Source organism: Sminthopsis crassicaudata, chromosome 4 (assembly GCF_048593235.1).
Source record: "Sminthopsis crassicaudata isolate SCR6 chromosome 4, ASM4859323v1, whole genome shotgun sequence".
Classification (NCBI taxonomy): Eukaryota; Metazoa; Chordata; class Mammalia; order Dasyuromorphia; family Dasyuridae; genus Sminthopsis; species Sminthopsis crassicaudata.
In genome coordinates this window covers 264,043,819-264,065,045 of record NC_133620.1, presented here as the reverse complement: position 1 = coordinate 264,065,045, position 21,227 = coordinate 264,043,819, and the positions used below count along the sequence as shown (strand labels likewise).

The following is a 21,227-nucleotide window of genomic DNA, read 5'->3' as shown; positions in this document are numbered from 1 at the left end:
AAACCCAAAGATCCCAAATTTTGGGATAAGAATTCATTATTTGACAAAAACTGCTGGGAAAACTGGAAATTAGTATGGCAGAAACTAGGCATGGACCCACATTTAACACCACATACTAAGATTAGATCAAAATGGGTCCAAGATTTAGGCATAAAGAACGAAATCATAAATAAATTGGAGGAACATGGGATGGTTTACCTCTCAGACTTGTGGAGGAGGAAGGAGTTTGTGTCCAAGGGAGAACTAGAGACCATTATTGATCACAAAATAGAACATTTTGATTACACCAAATTAAAAAGTTTCTGCACAAACAAAACTAATGCAAACAAGATTAGAAGGGAAGTAACAAATTGGGAAAAAATTTTTACAGTTAAAGGTTCTGATAAAGGCCTCATCTCCAAAATATACAGAGAATTGACTTTAATTTATAAGAAATCAAGCCATTCTCCAATTGATAAATGGTCAAAGGATATGAACAGACAATTTTTAGATGATGAAATTAAAACTATTTCCACTCATATGAAAGAGTGTTCCAAATCACTATTGATCAGAGAAATGCAAATTAAGACAACTCTGAGGTATCATTACACACCTGTCAGATTGGCTAAGATGACAGGAACAAATAACGATGAATGTTGGAGGGGCTGTGGGAAACCTGGGACACTGATGCATTGTTGGTGGAGTTGTGAAAGAATCCAACCATTCTGGAGAGCAATCTGGAATTATGCCCAAAAAGTTATCAAAATGTGCATACCCTTTGACCCAGCCATACTACTACTGGGCTTATACCCCAAGGAACTACTAGAGAAGGGAAAGGGACCTGTATGTGCCAAAATGTTTGTGGCAGCCCTTTTCATAGTGGCTAGAAGCTGGAAGATGAATGGATGTCCATCAATTGGAGAATGGTTGGGTAAACTATGGTATATGAATGTTATGGAATATTATTGTTCTATAAGAAATGACCAACAGGAGAAATACAGAGAGGCTTGGAGAGACTTACATCAACTGATGCTGAGTGAAACGAGCAGAACCAGAAGATCATTATACACTTCAACAATGATACTGTACGAGGATGTATGCTGATGGAAGTGGATTTCTTCATCATAGAGAAGAGCTAATCCAATTCCAATTGATTAATGATGGACAGAACCAGCTACATCCAGAAAAGGAACACTGGGAAATGAATGTAAACTGTTATTTTTACCTTCTGAATCCAATTCTTCCTGTGCAACAAAAAATTCGGTTCTACACACATATATTGTATCTAAATTATACTGTAATATATTTAACATATATAAGACTGCTTGCCATCTGGGAGAGGGGGTTGGGGGAGGAAGGGAAAAAATCTGAATAGAAGTAAGTGCAAGGGATAATGTTGTAAAAAATTACCCATGCATATGTACAGTCAAAAAATGTTATAATTATAAAATAAAATAAAAAATTAAAAAAAAAAAGAAGAAATGATGCTATTTGAGTTCTTCAGGAAGATGCTATATGGGTACAAAATATAACTTTGTACCTTACTGAAGAAAGACTGTCCCTAGAAACTCTGATTCCCTTTCAATTCCACAGGGTAGGACACCATGAAAAATTGTCAGTCACCCATTCTACCTCATACTCTCTCTGTTTTATCTGCTACTCAGTCCACCAAACCTTGTGTTATTCACCAACTGCCAACAGAAAATAATTGGGAAAATGTCCATTCAGAAATATCTTACTAAAATTATTTCCTTTCTAGTAAATTCAAGAGCACAATCCCCCTTGCCTGTTAGCTGAGAGTCTATGTCTTTTTTTTAATGGAGATATTTTAAATTCTTTCTCTTCCTAATTCTTTTTCATTGCTTCTTTCTCTCTGATGAAGCCTCTAGACTCCTCAGAATATTTTTTAGATGTACAAAATAAAATACATAGGATTACAAAAATCCCAAGTTACATTAGAAAATATTTATCTAAAAATATATTTTTAAAAGTTCATAAACCTCAGCTTAAGAACTCCTACTCTAGTTCAATACCTTCCTTTTGTAGATGAGGAAAATGAAGTCTAAGGAGGCTTAGGGGAAATGATGAACAGGTTGATTTCAGAAAAACCTGGAAGGACTTACATGAATGGGTACTAAGTGAAGTGAGCTGTGCCAGGGGAACCTTGTATACAATGACAGCTACATTGTGCAATGATCAACTATAACAGGTTTAGCTATTTTCAGCAATACAGTGATCTAAGACAATGCCAAAGGACTCATGATGGAAAATGCTATCCACATCCAGAAGAAGAATAGATAGAATCTGAATGCAGATCAAAGCATGTTATTTTCATTTCCTTTGTTTTATTTTAATGTTTTTTCCTTTTGTTATGTTTTTTTTCCTTTCACAACATGACTAATATGGAAATAAAGGTAATATGATTACACATGTATAACCTATATCAGATTGCTTGTACCCTTGGGAAGTGGGGGGGGATCTTATTTTATTTTAAATCAAAATCTTATTTTAAAAAATGAATGTTGAAAATTATCTTTGCATGTAATTTGAAAAAATCAAATATACTTAAAAGAAAAGTTAAAAAAAAGAGAGAGAGAATTAGTATCTTACCCAAGATCATCATGGTAGTCAACGGCAGAGCTGGGATTAATTAGGATTCAGATCCTTTGACTTCAAAATTAAATTTTTTCCCTTTTTTTTTGGGGGGGGACATTGAGAAACTAATAGACAGATTGAATATTTTATCTTCAACTCTTTATATAACCCCAACCATATTAACAAATCCTGTAACATTTGCTATGTTCTGTACCCCAACTTTTCCTCAGCTCTTAGCAGTGTCTTATACATAGTAATTGCTTAATAAGTTCTTATTGGCAATAACCCCAAAACCTAAGGCCATAGTTGTAGGAAGAGATAATTGTCAAGAATAGAATAAAATAGTCAGGATTTTGTCCGGAAAAGAGCATAACATAGTTGCCATTATAGTATCATTCTATACTGAAAATCTAGTTTCTTACCTGTTAGCTCTCTTAGTGATGGTTATAACCAATTTTCTGAATGGTCAATTGTGCTCATCTGGCTATTTTAGAGAATCTCTGGGAAGCAAGCATGATATAAGTGAGAGAACATTGGGTTGTTTTGTAGTTTGGATTCTTTCATCATCTTATGTGGAACCTTGAGCCGGTTTCACTTTGTTTTCAGTCTGAGATCCTAAGTTTGAAATGCAGAAGGGACTTTAAAAATCTTCTGGTTCAATCTTTTTATTTTACAAATGGGAAAAAGGAGGCCTAAATAAGTGAAATAACTTTTCCAAGTTCTAGATATTAAATCAAGGAGCTGGTAGTATTTGAGCCCTGGTCTTTTGATTTCTAGTTCCAATATTCTTTTTACTGCTAGTGCTGCCCTATAAAGAAATACATGTATACTTGATATATACATATGTGTATGTATATACTTGCTATGTGTGTGTGTGTGTGTGTGTGTGTGTGTGTGTGTGTGTGTGTAGAGAGAGAGAGAGAGTCAGAGATGGGAATGAGTGATTGCTAAAGTGCTTTCCAGTTGTGATGTTTTAATACCTTGAGAACAATGACTACTTGTATATAGTAGGTACTTAATAAATACTTGTTAGTTGGCTATTAGTGTTATTGAATGTCAGTGTTGATATTAGTAATGACATTAAGATGATTATCTCATATTTTTGTAACATGGAGTCACGTAATAGTTAGAGTTAGATCTATTTAAAGCCAAGAAAGCTTGGTCATGAAGATCTAAGTTCAAAACAGCCTCAGATACTCACTAGTTGTATTGCAGTAGGAGCAGTTTTGATCAATAAAAATTACCACGAGACCCAGACTCATTACTCAAAGGAAGGAGCTTTATTGTCATAAAAGCAGATAGAACCAAGCAGTTTCAGAGACTGGTTGGTTAGAGGAAGTTGTCTGAGATGGATATTTATAGTCAGTGATTATCTCCTTCCACAAGAATTACTCTTCATCCATTGGAATCTTCAAATAATTGACTTCATTGGTAACCTTCAAAACTGAAGCTAACAAAGGCCCCCAGTGGGGCCCCAAATCTAACTGGGGGGGCAATTGCATCCTGCCTTTCTGCTCTCTGTGGTAAGCTGTCCACACAGGAACTAACAAAAGACTTATTCCAGTTTGATTCTAAGCAAATCATTTCACCTCCATTTTCCTTCTGCTACTAGAGAAGGAAGTGATACACCATTCCATAACTTTGTCAAGAAAATGCCATTTGGGCTTCTGAAGAGTCAGATATGACTAAACAAAAATAATAGAAATGTTAGCTATAATTATAATTTTGAGATTTTTTTATATTCCCAGTGCTTAGCACAGTTCTTGCTATATAGTGGATGCTTAATAAATGTCTACTGAGACTTGTGATGGAGGGAGTCATCTGCATCCCTAGAAAGAACTGTAAGGATTGAATATGGATCATAATATGGTATTTTCATTTCCCTCCCTCCTTCCCTCCCTCCCTCCCTCTCTTCTTCTCTTCCCTCTCCCCCTTCCCTCCCTTACTCCCCATTAGTCATGACATATATTCAAGACTTAGCTCAACATTTGCATCCAGAAAGAAGACTGTTGGGACTGAATGTGGCCCATAATATAGGTTTTTTCACATTTTTTGCTTGTATTTTGTTTTCTTTCTCATTGTTTTCCTTTTTGATCTGATTTTTCTTGTGCAGCATGATAAGTGTTGAAATATATTTAGAAGAATATACATATTTAACCTATATTGTATTACTTGCTATCTAAGGGAGAGAGTGGAAGGGAGGGAGAAAAATTTGGAACAAAGTTTTGCAAGGATAAATGTTGAAAACTATCTTTGCATATATTTTGAAAATAAAAAGCTATTTAATTAAATAATTCATTATTAATTATTTAAAATTAGTTAAATTAAATATTAAAAGTAAAAATAAATAAATAAATGTCTAGAGATTGATTGTTAGACTAGAAATTATATGTAGTTTCTTCCCTATTACCCATGAATCTTTGATTGCATTTAAATTTTTTTCTTCTAGGATAATTTATTGTTAATTATTAAAAATTAATTGAATTAAATATTAAAATTAAAAGTAAGTAAATTTTGTAGATTGATTGATAGACTAGAAAATATATGTAGTTTCTTCCCTATTACCTATGAATCTTTGGCTGCATTAAATTTTTCTTCTTCTAGTTTAATTTATTATCAACTATTATTAATAATTAATATTAATTAAATTAAACAATAATAAAATATAAATAAATGTCTATAGCTTGATTCACAGACTAAAAAATACATGTAGTTTCTTCTCTATTAACTATGAATTTTTAACTGCATTTAAATTTTTTTCTTCTGGGATAATTTATTAAGTTAATTAAATTAAATATTTAAAATAAAAAATAAATCTATAGATTGATTGCTAGACTAGAACATATATGTTGTTTCTTCCCTATTACTTATGAATCTTTGATTGCATTTAAATTATTTTTCTTTTAGGATAATTTATTATTAATTATTAACAGTTAATTAAATTAAATACTAAAAAATAAATAGATTGATTGCTAGCCTAAAACATATATATAGGTTTTTCCCTATTACCTATGAAAACTTGACAGCATTTAAAATTTTATTCTAGGATAATTTATTATTAATTATTAAATTAATTAAATTAAATATTAAAAATAAAAAATAAATCTATAGATTGATTGCTAGACTAGAGCATATATGTTGTTTCTTCCCTATTACCTATGAATCTTTGACTGCATTAAAAAAATTTTTTTTTCTTCTAGGTTAAAGACTCCTGGGTCCTGGCCATCTATATAGAGAGTCCCTAGTTAAGAGCAACCATGACAACAGCCATCTTGGAACGCCTCAGCACGCTCTCAGTCAGTGGGCAGCAGCTCCGCCGCCTGCCCAAGCTCCTGGAAGATGGCCTTCCCAAAATGCCTTGCACCGTCCCAGAAACTGATGTGCCCCAGCTCTTCCGAGAGCCCTACATCTACACCGGCTACCGCCCCACGGGCCATGAGTGGCGTTACTATTTCTTCAGCCTCTTTCAGAAACACAACGAGGTGGTCAATGTCTGGACCCACTTACTGGCAGCCCTGGCTGTCCTCCTGAGGTTCCAGGCTTTTGCCGAGGCCGAAGCCCTGCCGTGGACCTCAGCCCACTCCTTGCCCCTGCTCCTCTTCATCTTGTCCTCCATCACCTACCTCACCTGCAGCCTCCTGGCCCACCTGCTCCAATCCAAATCAGAGCTGTCACACTACACGTTCTATTTTGTGGATTACGTCGGGGTGAGCGTGTACCAGTACGGCAGCGCCCTGGCGCATTTCTTCTACAGCTCCGACCCGGCCTGGTACGAGCGGTTCTGGCTTTTCTTCCTGCCGGCGGCTGCCTTCTGCGGCTGGCTGTCGTGTGCCGGCTGCTGCTATGCCAAGTACCGCTATCGGAGGCCTTACCCGGTCATGAGGAAGATCTGCCAGGTGGTGCCGGCGGGGCTGGCCTTCATTCTGGACATCAGCCCCGTGGCCCATCGAGTGGCGCTGTGCCACCTGTCTGGCTGTCAGGAGCAGGCTGCCTGGTACCACACCCTGCAGATTTTCTTTTTTCTGGTCAGTGCCTATTTCTTCTCCTGTCCGGTCCCAGAGAAATATTTCCCAGGCTCCTGTGATATTGTGGGTCACGGCCATCAGATCTTCCATGCTTTTTTGTCCATCTGCACCCTCTCCCAACTGGAGGCCATCCTCCTGGATTATCAAGGACGGCAGGATATCTTTCTGCAGCGCCACAGCCCTCTCTCTGTCTATCTGGCCTGCCTCTCGTTCTTCCTTTTGACTGCCTGTAGCGGTATTACTGCAGCCCTCCTAAGGCGCAAGATCAAGGCTAGACTGACCAAGAAGGATTCCTGAGGGTGGCAGGTTGGGGATTGTATGGTTTCTTGGAAATTTGCTTGGAAAAAACAACTCTAAAAAGGGGGGGGGGAGAAGATTGAAAAAAATTTAAGAGTTATACTTTAAATTAAACTTTATTTCTGAGTATGAGCTTATGGCTGTAGCGATTGGAAAACTTAAAAGTCTTATTTTAATAATGGGAACACTTCTTTTCCTTCAGTGATACATCCTCAGATGGCACAGTAAGGGTAGGTTCCAACATAACTTCGAATCAAGGAGAACCCAGATTGACTGGTCCTAATTGGGCAGAATTTCAACTTCAGACTCCTCAGGCTAGTAACCCTCAGAATGAGAGAGATTTAATACTGAACTGGATAAAACGCTGAGTGAAATGCTGTTGGAACACCAGCCCAGTTATGCTGATATCTAAAGGGTGGGATGATCTCAGAACACTTTTTCAATTGAATTTAGAACATGAAGGGCCCAGAGATCAGTGATCAAAACCTATAAATACATTGAATTATTTGGTTCCTCTGATCTTTTCATTTTCTTCCCTCGCCCTTTTCTCAGGATGACTGTCAGCTACTTGGGGCCAGGCCATTCAGCCAATTCTGAAGTGTACAAGTGGGGAGAAAAGACTGAATGTCAGCTATGTTTTCCCAAAATGGAGTCTGCAGAGACATTCAGAAAGCCATGTGTTCTGATAACTCATTCAGCCTCAGTGAAATGCTAAGAATGTCTAAGAGGGCCTTGCTTTCCAGAATGTATTTTGGTGGGCACTGTTCTTTTGCATTCCAACTTACTTTGGAGATATTATAGATGCTTTTAGGCTGGGAAACCCTATGGGTTGAGCAGGGAATCTTCTCTCTTTAACCACCCAGATTCTGACTTGTGGAAGGGTGAGCTGTTTCCATGTTTTTCTCATTGATTTAGAGAACCCTTGGGGCCCTGTCTAGACATCATTTTTCCTACTTTATCAACTCCTCAAGTAAATCATCCCAGCCCATTGAGGGAACTTATAAAAATAGTCTACTGTGAATCTCCAAGTGAGTTTGACCTGGAACAAATCATCCAGAATTGCTCTGAGTATCTAAGAAGAGTCTAAATATACTATTCCTAGATTTGGACACATGTTCCCATTAAGAACAAACTTCAACTAGAATTGCACTACAGAATGGAAGATTCCTGTAGTATGTGTCAAGACAGGCAATACTAACAGAGAACTTTGCATGATCAGAATAACTTAGATCTCTGGCACAGCCATGAAATCCTTCCTTCTTAGAAGCCACCAATTCTTCTTTAGCCTGTATCAGCAATTGTCAAGCTTAATAAGTCAGTCTGTTCTCCTCTCAGAACAGTATTTAAAGCCCCCATTCATTAAGATTTATGTTTACAAGCTCTAACTCTTCTTTTTTTTCTTGGCCAGCCTTCATTGAGGTCCATTTCCATTGGACCAAATTTTCTTTTTTTTAACTATGATTTCATTGAGTCAGAGAAGTTTCCTATTGGGAAAACTCACTCTACTAATAAAGAACTTACCTATTATTTTTCATTTTACTTAGAGAGTTGTCTAGTACTTAGAAGCCCAAAGTCACTCAAGCCAGTATGGGTCAGGAGCAGGACTTGAATCTCTAGTCTTCTAGACTCAAAGCCAACCTAGCTCATTATTTTCTAGGCCAAGCTGACTGTTGTTTGAATTTAGTGCCTTATAAATTCAAATGTTTTAATTGTTTTCATATTTGACCAAGTGGTGATTTTCCTTTTTTAAAGATTAAGGCAATAAGGCAAAGGAACATTTCATTCTCCTAACCAGCAAATAGAGAAGGTAGGAAAAGGCTGGGTATTGTTTTTTCAACTTTAAAGACCCCCAAAATGTTCAAGAAAACTTTATTATTACATTTATTAATTGATCACAAGAAATCTCATATTTGTGTCACCTTTCAACCAACTGGATATCTCATGATTGAACTTTAAATTCTGGAGAATTATGAAACAAGTTTCTCATATATTTAACAATTGTGATATTCAGTACAAATAAAGCCAAATAAACTGAACAGGCTTGAGCTAAGCCTACATTGAAAAAGTATACAAACATAGGGAGCAAGCCTGGTTTCAGTATTGCCATTTGACCCAACAACTAGATGACGGTGGAAGTATTATTGATAATGTCTTGAAAAACTTTATTTTTAAAGGAATTGGAGTGAAGAGAATTGTCTTTTCATTAAGCCAGTTTTTGTGATTGACCTGTGATTCTGTTTAATACCAAAGATCTTTACACTAAGGCCAGATGTTTACAAAAGGAGAAAGGAAAGCAAAGGATTTCAGTATTGCTGAGATGGAAAGGATATTTCAGAGTATCACTGATCAACATTGAGTGCAGGTACCAGGCTAAAGATAGGAAGTAAAAGAGATAGATAAATAATTTATTAAGGGTATATGTACTAAGCAGTGGGAATACAAATACAAGCAAGCAAGACAATCCTTGCCCTCAAGAAGCTTACATTCAAATGGAAAGGGAATACATAGAGAAGAACTGAAAAGGGGAAGGAAGGATGTACAGACTGCAGCTAATAGGCAAGATAATGTGAAGGCCTCCCCATCTGAGTTGTGTTTAGAACACTAGTGAAATTTAACTTTCTAGTACCCAGAGGGATAAGAGTCAGAGCAGTCAATGTGATGATGCAGAAGAGGAAGTAGCTTTGCTCTAGATACATTCAGAGTGTGCCTTGGTTACTTCCCATATATTATGACACAGCTTATTTAAGATTTGTTCCCCCATTCATGTATTTTTACCAGCCATCTGTTTTAAATGCTATGATCATATGACCTTTCTGGAGCCAATTAACTCTAAATGATTATCATGAAAAGGAAATATAATTCAGCCAGTCTAGATTCATCTCAGAGGTTTAAAGAGGACCAGAGCAGTGAGCTCTAAAAATTAAGATTCCAAAGAGAGTGAGTTTAATTGGACAATAATGCAGTTAGGGTATTTGTCAATACAGGGTATGAACATTAAGAGCCCTAGACTGTTGATAAATCTTCTTAGTTCTTGACTGAGATATACTTCCACCTAGTGGTGTTCTGAAAATCATTTTAAGTTTCATATTTAACCAACTGTGTCTGAGTTCCTCTATACATTTAGACACCCCCCCCCTCTCTTTTATCTAGAATGAATATTACCCCATGGTTTAGGATTGGGTGATTAAAAAAAAAATAGAGAAAGAGTTATTGAGTCATTTCAGTCATGTCCAACTCTCTGTGACCCCTTTTTGGATTTTTTTGGCAAAGATACTGGAAATGGTTTGCCATTTTCTTTAACTTATTTTACTGATGAGAAACTAAGGCAAATAGGGTTAAGTAACTTGCCCAAGATCACACAGCTAGTAAATGTCTTGAGTCTGGATTTGAACTCAAGTTCATCTGACTACAATCTGGCACTCTATCTAGTGTGCACTTAGAAAGAATAACTTATCACAGAAGGCTAGAAAATTGACAGAGAGCTGCTATTTATCCCAATACACTCTAAGTTGCTTTTTTCTGGGTGGGTGCTAGCTTTTTTTTAATTTTAAAAATTCTAAGCATACATTTTTTAAGTTCTTAAGCAGTAGGAAAAAAAAATCTAGGATTGCTTAGTCATACAATTGTATGAGTTTGCCAATTATCATTAAAGGGCTCTTCCAGCTTTAAGCCCTATGATACTAATCTTTTATTGTTAAAAGAAATGTTATATGCTTCCCATACATTGGTTGGGTACGAAGTTGGAAAAAGCATAACAGCTTTATGACTTCAGATTGGCATCAAGAAATAGCAAGATATTCTTAGAAATAAAAGTAATAAGCTTTTAAAAAGTGACTTCAAACAGATTTTGAGAGATGAGATAAAAGAAATGACTATGACCAACAAAAACTCCAAGTAAATCTCAGGTAATTTAAAGAAGTTTGGTTATACATAAAAATATATATATTAAATTAAAATAAATTCATTTTGTATCAATAATGGAAATGGAAAGAGAAAATGAGGATGTGTGATTTTAGAACAGGTTGGATCAAAGCTTTCATAAGACAATAGCAAGGGTACTAAGAAGATACCCAATTGGGATTAGATATACTTAACCATTGCACTGACAGATGTGATTTTTCAATGAAATTTTTGATACTTTTAAAATATGTAAGTTCATCTAGGAGAACTAATATTTTAAGCTGTCACATATTCCTAAGGACTTCAAATCCCAGTTTTCAAAGTGTGGGCACATTACAGGATAGAAATAAATTTGCTTATTGTCCTTAAAAGGAGATTAAGCAATAAATTAGTTATCTAACCATTTACTTTTGCATAAGAAATGGTGCCCTTATTCCCAACTTTGTTGTAAGGACACCATCAAAGAAAATTGCTCTTAAGCCTTCGACTAAAAGCATGCAGATTTCAAGGAAAAATTTGGAACTCAAAATGCTATTAAAAGTAAATGTTTTAAATTACCCATACATATAACTAGAAAAAAATACTGTTAAAAAGGATTGCAGATTTGAGGTTTCAAAGGTAAAGCAGGGAGTGGTGAAGCTAAGATGGCAAGTTAAAGGCAAGGATTCACCTAATCTCTCCCAAATTCCCTTCCTAACAACTTGAAAATAAAGCCTCAAAAAAAAAAAGAATTTTGGATCAGCAGCACAAACAAAAGAATAGGGTGAAACAATTCTATAGCCCAAGAGAGTTTAGAAGGTTGGAAAGAAAGATCCGTCTCACTAAGAGGGAAGAATAGTCCAGGGCACTTTCATAAGCCAGCAGCAAGTCCAGAGCCCTGGGTCAAGCCAACAGCAGGTTTTGAGAACAACTTAATTTTCAGTAGCAACTTCCTCAACTCTCAGCTCGCAGAATGTAAGAGGATCAAATAACTAGGTAGGAAAAGATTACAGGAACTTAGTTGAACATGGTTGCATTGCCCATGTGGGGATCCCAGTTGTAGTCCCAGGGGGAGGAAGAATACTAATACACTGGAGTTCCTTGCAACAGAGAAGTGGGGATCCTGGTCTGTTTCAAGGCAGAAAACAATACCTTTGGATGCTCACAGAACAGACCATAGGCCAGGAGAAAAACTGACCAGACCTTTCCTTAGATTGAACCACCTCTGAAGAACTGAAAACTTAAACAACCCTTTTCCCCCCAGAACTAGCTTTGAAACCAAGAACAAAAAACCTGAAGTTTGGGATAGTGTCTTGTCCATTCTGGAAGCAGAGCTCAACTTTAACATAAAGCTAAAATACAGAAATAAGCTGGAAAGTGAGCAAATAAAAGAAGCATAGAAAAAAGGGGGGGGGGCTTAGAAAGTCACTATGATGATTGGGAAGATCCAAACACAAGTTCGAAAGAGGAATAACAGTGGCAAAATGACTACATTCAAAGCCTCAAAGAAAAAAAGTGAATTGGTTTTAGGCCCAAAAGATTTATAGGAAAAACTTTAAAAGGATTTTAAAAATCAAATAAGAGAAGTAGAGGAATATTTGGGAAAAGAAATGAGTGATGCAAGAGAATCATGAAAAAAAAAAGTTAACAGCTTAGGGAAGGAAACCAAAAAAATTGAAGAAAACAAAGTAAAATTGGCCATTTGGAAAAGGAGATACAAAAACTCACTGAAGGAAATACTTCCTTAAAAATTGTAATTGGATTGGCTTACTTGCTGTCTAAAGGAGGGGATGGAGGGAAGGAAGGGAGAAAAAAATTGGAACCTAAGGTTATTCAAGGGTGAATGTTGAAAACTTAGCTAATGCATAAATTTTGAAAATAAAAAGCTAAAAAATTGTAATTAGGCAAGTGTAAACTAATGATTTCATGAAGCATTAAGAAATAATAAAAGAAAGGTGAAATAAAATGCTGCAGCTGGAATCAGGATTTAGGTTTAAATTTTGGCTTTGCCACTAGCTGTGTGACCTTGGAGACATCATTTATTCTCTGGGCCTCTGTTTCTTCAACTTGAAAATGAGGGAGAAATAGGAGACTGGAATGACACTAAAGTCTTTTCTAGCTTTAAATCTATATTCCTGTGACCCTGTACTTCCTTATCTGTGAAGAAAAGATGGGACTCTAAGATTGTTCCCAGTTCTAAGTCTGTGATCCTGTGAAAATGGAATCCTTTCCACACTTTACCCTTTCCACACTTGGCAAGTGGATACACTTAAAGCAAATGGTTTCAAATATTGAACCTTTGGGTGCGGCATTTGCAATTTCAATTAGTTTCACTAGATGGCACTCTTTTCTTAGAAAATCCTCTCCAACAACTATTAAACTCGATCTTTCCTCTGACAATTTTGTTCAGTTATTGATCAACAAACAAGCATTTACTTGTTGCCATCTATGTACTGGGCATTGTATAAACACTGGGGATACAAATAAAAAAACAGTCTGGAATTCTGTTTATACATGTATACTTATGTGAACAACTTGTTAAAGAAAATGTTTTGGTATTTTTCCTGTGACAATTTAAAATCATTTTACCTATTCTACAATTTGAATTGGTTTTCTTTAATCATAGAAATCATTCATTAGACAAGGATTTGTTAAGCATGTATTATGTGCAAAGGACTATGTTAGGTACTATCGAGACAAAGATACCTAAAAAAGTCCTTTCCTTCAAGTAGTTTACATTTTATTGGGAGTCAAGGGTGAAAATAGTATAGAGCTCATGCTGTCAGAATGATGGGATTCAGTTTTTCTTCCCTCAAATCTCTTTGTTAATAACAGGTTAATTTTTAATTAATAAATAAGTGTTATGTTTATAAGAATAGATAAGAAAGCCAGGAAAATAATGGTCTTGAGATCTTGCCATCAGAATTGAAAATTACCATATGTTTAATCTCAAGAAGAATAAACTTGAGGGTTGAGGGTAAATATGATAGCCATGTTCATTTGGAGGGTATCACGAAGAGGGAGTACATTTGTTCAATTTGCCTCCAGACAACAGTACTAAGAGCAAGGTCACAAATTAAAGACAGATTCTAGCTTAACAAACAGGAAACTTCTTCAAAGTACTCTCCCCAAATGGAATAGACAGTGGGTTCCTCCTCACTAGAATTCTTTGAATTTCTTGTATAAGCCTATATTTTTACCTTCCTTCTTTTCTCACTTTCCTCAATAATTAAGGAACAGTCAATTTTTTTAATGGCCAATTGGAAGAGAACTAGTCTTTATGTACTTCAACATATCTATGACCTTGTCAGCATGGATCTGATACTGTAGAATGGATCATAGTCCATCTCTGCCTTCTCATAACTGACCTTCTGTAAGGACCATCAAGGCATTCTGCCAAAGTGGTGAAAGCACTGGACTTAGTCAAATAATATTCACTGGCTGTGCAATACTAGTCAAGTAGTTTAACCTCTCTTGGCTTTAGCTTCATCTCTCCTCTGTAAAATGATAATTTTGAACCCAAGGACTGCTAAAGTCTATCCCAGTTGTAAATCTATGAACCTTTCATGGTATAACCCAATTCTACCTTGAACTCACTTAATTGTTCCGTGGGTATTCAGGTGATACTCAAATTATCTCTGTTATCCCTAACTCTGACTCCTTGACCTTCCTATCTCCTTTCTAAGTATACATATCATAAGCCATATCCCTTATACCATTTCTATGGTGCCAGTGGTCTTTGGTACTAGGCTGAAGCCCAATTATGCCTTTCAGTCATCTCTAATTTTAGTTCTTCAATGATTGTTATACAATTAATAATATCGCCAATAAATAGGTTATAGATTGACATGAGTTGTAAAATAATATGAATTGGCTTTGTATCTGAAAGGAATTTCTGAGGTCTCTATAATTATAGCATAATGATATTTCTATTCAAAAGGCTTCATTACATAGAGAGGAAGAAAAACTAGCTCCAAGAGTTGAGTGTTGCAGAGATGATGTTCATTTAGGTATGAGTTGGACATTATGACCTCTGAGATTTCTTCCAATGCAGATATTGTCTGAATCTGAAATCTTTATTTAAGAACTAGAAAATGCAACTATTATATGATTATCATAGGAGTAAAAATGCAAAACTTACCATGCAAGTTACAGGCAAAACAAAAATATTAAATGAAACTCTCCTCTTATTAGTGAGAAATTATTATTTAAAGATTTGGGGAGATCCAGAGTTGCCCCTTTTTGTCTAAAGCCTGATTTTAAAAGTTCAGTCTCTTGAAGGATATTACTGATAATGAGATTAAACTAATTTTCTTGTTCAGAACTTAACCCAGATGGAAAAGCCATAGTATTCTACTCAGGTTTTGGTGGGAATAAATTCTTCGAATAAACTACCCAAGGCTGAGAGTAAATTAAGAAATAAATAGCATAAAATTCAGGTCCAGCCCCTCATTGCTTAACAATTAATGAGAATGAATATTACTAAGTTGGAACTCAGTAGGAATATAAGCTATATTATATATAATATATTGCTATCATAACTATCTTTTTCTTAAAAGTCACTATGATAAAAATGATTAAATTACCAGAAAATAAGTCTCAAGACTATATATATAAAACTGTGCCAATCATTGTGAAACATTAGCAAAACAAAGAAAGCCCCAAAATAGCCTTTGTTCTAAAGGCTAAGGATTTCTACTGGATAAACCGAGGATTTTTCTGAGGAAAGACATTAGGATTAAGGATGACTTCTTAAAGTGCTTCTTGAAGAAGGTGGGACTTAGACTTGAAGGCAGCCAAGGAATAGAAGGGGTGGACATAATAAGAAGGGCAACAGCCAGTGAAAATGCCCTACTTTCAGAGATAGTGTTTTGTGATAGGACCAAAGGGAATAAGGTATAAAAAGTTTGGAAAAGTAGGAGGAATTTAAAAGGCAAATAGAATTTTCCATTTTATCCAGAAGGGGATATGGACCCATTGGAGTTTATTGAATAGCAAGGTGACATGGTCATACCTGTACTTTAGGAAGATGCATTTAATAACTAAGGGAAGGATATATGAGGATAGAAAGATTGGAATTAAATAAATCACTTTCAGGTTATTTCAGTAGTTCAGGTGTGAGGTAATGAGGACCCCTACTAAGGTGCTGGCAGTATCAGAATAGAGGAGACAAATAGATTAATTAGGAAGATAGAAATGGCAATATTTGACAACGGAGGGGATTTAAGGAGTAAGAGTGAAAAGGCACAGATGACACCTAGGTCGTGAGGCTGAGTAACTAATATAATTTTAGTATCTTATATAGTAATAGGAAAATTAGGAAGAAGACAGGGTTTGGGAAAAAAACAATGAATTTCATTTTGACCTGTAGAGTTTAGGTTGGTTGAAGGATATCCAGTTGGAGATGTCTAGTAAGGAGATAAAGATGAGAAACTGAAGGTCTGGAGAGAGATCAAAGCTAGATAATTCAATCTAAGAATTATCAGCATAGAGATGATCACTGGATGGATAAAGAGGATTTGGGACAGGATCTTAAGGAATTCTTACGCTTAGTGCACGTGGCTTGGATGAAGCCTCAGCAAAGGAGGTAGAAGTGGACAGACAGGTAGAACCTGGAGGAAGCTGTTTCATGAAACCTAGAGTGTCAAAGAGAAAAGGGTGATCAGCAGTGTCAAAGGGTGCAGAGAACAAGGAGAACACATAGGACATACTGGCTAAAGTGCTGGGCTCGGAGTCAGAAGATTTCAGTTCAAGTCTCACTTCTAGCATTCATTTACTATGAAATTCTAGGCAAGTAACCCTCTGTGCTCTAAGCACTTGACTAGTTGACCAGTTGCAATGAGAATGTCAACTTGCTTTGGTCCAGGGAGTTTTCCTCTTCTTATATTAATGTTATTACAAATATAGTTTCTCTATAAAATGTTGCTGTTTAACCTTCATTCTCCAAGAGACCAATGATGGCACGAGGGTGACATCTTGACTCCAATGGGAATTGGACTGAAATGAGCAGAGCTGACAAGAACTGTCCATTACTTTCAATTTGGTGGAGGCCATCTGCAGAAAGTTTTACCAACATGTGGCTGCTGCACTTGCTATAGAGCTTCTCCGAGCCAACTACTGACAATCTCCTAAAGAGGAAAAATTCTATGATGTTTACTAGAAAGCACTTAGTGATTATAGATACTATTTTTTAATTTTTAAGGAACTGATGGGAAATTACATGTGATATAAGTATATATCTCCAATATAAAAGTACTTCATATATGGTACATATGTAGACAAGGTGGAAAGGAAGGGAAAAACATACTATTTTTCACTTTTTTTCCTTGTTTCCCCCCCCCTCCATGGTTTTCCCCTCTTGTTCTGCATTCTCTCTCTCTCTCTCTCTCTCTCTCTCTCTCTCTCTCTCTCTCTCTATGACTCATATGGAAATACGTAAACAAAAAATGAATGGATCTAAAACATAAAAAAGGAAAAGATTTGAGAGTTCCTTGGACAACAAGGGAGATCAAATCAGTCAATACTTAAAGGAATTAATTCAGACTATTTGCTTAAGTATTTTGGTCATAAAATGAGAAGGTAGAACTCACTGGAAAAGACCTTTATGTTGGAAAAAACTAAAAAAGCTAAAAACAAAGGAAAGGAGCATAACAGACGATGAGACCGTATTATTAAAGCAAATATGAATTTGGATAAATTTTGGGGATTAGTGGAGGAGTCAGACTTGACTGAATGACTGAACCTATTGGTCCTCTTACAATGACCAGTAAACTCCCACCATCCCTAAATATAGCCTACAATTAATTTCACATTCTGCCATTTCCATTTTTCCCAATTGGATTTGTTCTGATCCCAAGATAGAATGGGATATCTTATTTGTAAAACTGGAAGTGAGGAAATACAGATCCCTTTTCCCTTACTACACTCTTACTTAAAGTACAGAAATCCAAGATAGGATTAAAATAGGAACAATAATTGAATTTTTTTGAGGTACTAGGAATTGACTACCTCTGTCAAATACTGAATTCTGGATAGCATATTATTTTAAGGCTTCTTGAAATTCCACCTGAACTTCTGACAGATTGAAAATAATTTTTTTTCTTTTGGGGATGGGGAGAAGAAAATTAATGATCTTACTACTTTGTCTAAGACAAGGCAATCTTTTCTCTCATCTTTCAGGGATTTATGTCCATCTTATAAAGTATAAAAACTCTAGTACAAATTCTCCACGTCCTACCTTTAACAAGCCAAAAATCTGTGCTACTTTTATACCCCTGTGAGGTCACATAGATGACAAGACAAAATCAGCTGCTTAATTTTTTTTTATTTCTAGAAGAAAAAAAAAAAAAAAGCCCACTACCTCCTTCCCTTTTTCTACTCTCTCCCCAAAATTCTTAAGTTGTTTTTCAATACTTTAAGATCTTCATGAAAAATACCTCACTTGAAAAGTGAGGAGAGGAACACGAAAGTTTGTCTCATTTGAAGATTCTTAGATCAAATCCTGATGCTTAGTTTCCCAATAAGACAATAATTGGAGGCTAACATGCCATTGTTGAGATTTCTCTTCCTTTGTCTTCATCCATACAGATATTTCAGGTATCTTTGGCCAACTAAAAGTCTAAAGAAGAAATTGGGAAACTTCTAATGGAACCAAACTATCTTTACAATGCAAGTCCTGTGATACAGACACCCCCCCCCAAAACAAAAAAACAAACAAAAAAAACCCACATGTTTAGGGCAGGATGGGTTGTGAAGAAGTCAGCTTTCCACTTTTTCTTGGGAAGAGAGTTTTGAAATAATCATTTCAGAGATCTGCCTCAGTTCTGTGAGCAGGAAGTCCATGACTTCACATTCTTCCAGAGCCTTACAGCAGACAATTTCTTTCTGGTGTTTTCGGTAGACAGACACCATCTTCTGTATCTCCAAGTTTTTCACTTCAATTCGTCTTTTCTGTAATAGCTTGCCAAATTGGGCACACATGGCAGCCTGAACGAAGAGTTTCCTCAATAGCTTTTCCCACCTGGATCTCTTCTCCATTATTTTCATTAATTCTTGTGCTGACAATATCCGAGCCTCTGCCAACTCCACACATTTCTCCAATAATGTCCACCAGTTTTCAGCCAGACTCAAAGAAATATTGTCCAATTCACTGCCTTCTTTTGTGACAGGCTCCTTTGGTCCCTGGGCTGCTGCCCATGAACTCCTAAAAGCTGCTTCTCTAGCAGCCTTTTTGACCATTTCCCCCACTTCTTCAGCCAGGGTCTTACTTCTCCTGATCAATGCTATCTTAATTTTGATTTGGCTCTGACAGTTCTCAATTTCTTTACTCATGGCACACTTCTTGTAAAAAAATAATTTTGTTAGATTTTTCATACTTTCAGTTATGTCTCTGACCTGACTTATCTTCTCCTGGCACCTCTTAATGACCCTAAGCATCCACAGGATTAGATTTAAGTGAACTTTTGCCATTTTTATCATCTCACTTTCCATTATATTAAGGAAATATATAAATCCCCCCATTTTGGCAACCAGTGCCCGAGTTTCTTCAGCCAAAGTAATTTCCATTGACGATGCACTGCCATTTGTAGAGGTCATCTAGAAGAGATTAACACTTGGTTAATTTGCTAAAAGAGAAAAATAGTATTCACATGTGACTAGGGGAGGCAACAGAAGAATTCCTGCTTTTCAAAGCCCTATTTAGTTCTTTTTTTTCTTTTTTTCTTTTTTTATTTGAAAATGGGCAGGGTTTGGAGTCCAAAGACCTTGTAGTATAGTGGATAGGGCACTGAACTTATAGTTAGAAAGACCCCAAACTCAAATCTTACTTTGGATGTTTACTAGTTGTGTGGTCTTGGGCCAGTATTTAACTTCTGTTGGCCTCAGTTTCCCCTTCTGTAAGGTGCAGAGGATAACACCTACCTTTCTGGGTTGTTATAAAGATAAAAAAAAAAATCACATAATATTTGTAAAATGTTTTGCTATATTTGTGCTAACCATTATCATCCATTTAGCTTAGTTAGATTCATAGTCATATTAAATTTTTCCCATCTGCCAATGGGTTTGTTTGAGATTCCTTGGACTTGACCCATAACATTCCTCCTTCTAGTTCTTGAATTTGGTCTTCAAATTAAATCAGCAAACTCTGTTCCATTTCTACCCTCTTCTTATTTGGGTCTCCACCACCGGACCAAAGAAGGAGCCCAGGAATCTCTCAGTTGTGACTGAGAAATTTAAGAGAAAGAAATTCTTTCCTCATATAAAAAGTAAAAATGAATTTTTTTGGGCCTCAGGCCATATCTCAGTGGCTTTGCTGACACATCCAGGCTAATTATTGAATAGCAATTGAAATATTCAATTGCCTATAATATTCTCTTAGCATAGACATTCTAGGGACTGGTAAGTGGATGCTATGGAGCATTTCCCCCACCCCTAAGTGCTCCCAATTCCTTGGGGGTTACCCTCTAGAAATTCCCCTTCCCCCTTTTTCCCTATTTTTCCCTGCTCTTCCTAAAGCAGGAAATCTTAACCTGTGGACTTTCTGGATAATTACGTTTCTTTCACTTAAGATTTTAGGCAGCAAAACTTAAGAATCTGTGAATTAGACATAAGACTCGACTCCACGGTTCTTTTGATTAATTCCCCTCTTTCTCAACACAATCCTAGAGCTTTCTTGAAGTTAGGAGAGAAGCCACTTAAGTCTGAATCTAAGACAACCCTCGAGATCCCAATTTCTCTTCTATTTCTTTGTATCTCTCCTTTTCCCTAAGGACCTCCAAACTTACCTTTCTCTGAGTTAGAATAGTTCTCATCTACTTCTCTGTCAGTGAAGAGAAGCCACTTTAACTGCCTTGGGCCAAAGTGCTTAAAAGTAGGTATTTCAGGTGAATGGGATATTCTCATTAACAACTTAAGGAACCAATCACATTTCCTGGCTTTGGAAGTTCAATTTGTAAGAGGTGAGAAAAGGAAAAGTTTTGCCTGTCAAAGAGCAGAATTTCTACTCTAAAATCCTCAACCCAAACTCACAAAATTATAGCAGCCCTGTCCCCGCCCCACCCCTTAACAGACACCACACTAAACCCGGAATGAGCCAACTTTTTTTAAGTGTCTACCATCAACTCACAGAAAACATCAATTAAACAATCAAGTAATCCTATAGTCCTTAACTGATGTTTTCTGTGGATCGGTGTTATTCAATTAAAACATAAAATGCTTCCAGTCCCTGTACCAAAACCTACTCTACCTCACCTTCAAGTACTAAAATTCCATCTTTACTTTTTCCTTTTTCTCTTTCCAAACTCACCCTTGTAGATATTTACATTTTTCTCAATTCTCCACCCTACTTTCCTTCCTTTCCTCTTTGAAAGTCCCCTTTTTAGTGAATATTAGCTCATTTTTATAATTGCTGTGATGGCATGGGGGGGTAGTTATTACAAAGCACTTCCTTTGTAA

The 21,227-nt window shown here is 36.3% G+C and overlaps 1 protein-coding gene and 1 long non-coding RNA gene across 2 annotated transcripts in view; one reads left to right on the top strand and one right to left on the bottom strand.

The window, feature by feature from the left end:
• The window catches only part of PAQR8 (progestin and adipoQ receptor family member 8), a 46,234-nt gene extending 39,208 nt beyond the window's left edge, over window positions 1–7,026 (top strand). The window contains exon 2 of the mRNA XM_074310661.1: window positions 5,775–7,026. Coding sequence (XP_074166762.1) covers window positions 5,832–6,896 — 1,065 coding nt within the window. The 5' untranslated portion in view covers window positions 5,775–5,831 and the 3' untranslated portion in view covers window positions 6,897–7,026. The remainder of the gene's footprint in view (window positions 1–5,774) is intronic.
• An 11,053-nt stretch (window positions 7,027–18,079) lies between these two features.
• Window positions 18,080–20,684, bottom strand: LOC141566303 (uncharacterized). The gene is made up of 2 exons (XR_012489276.1): window positions 20,558–20,684; window positions 18,080–19,370 (listed from the first exon to the last, which is right to left on the bottom strand). It is a non-coding gene; the product is annotated as an uncharacterized LOC141566303 (long non-coding RNA).
• Window positions 20,685–21,227: the final 543 nt, after the last annotated feature.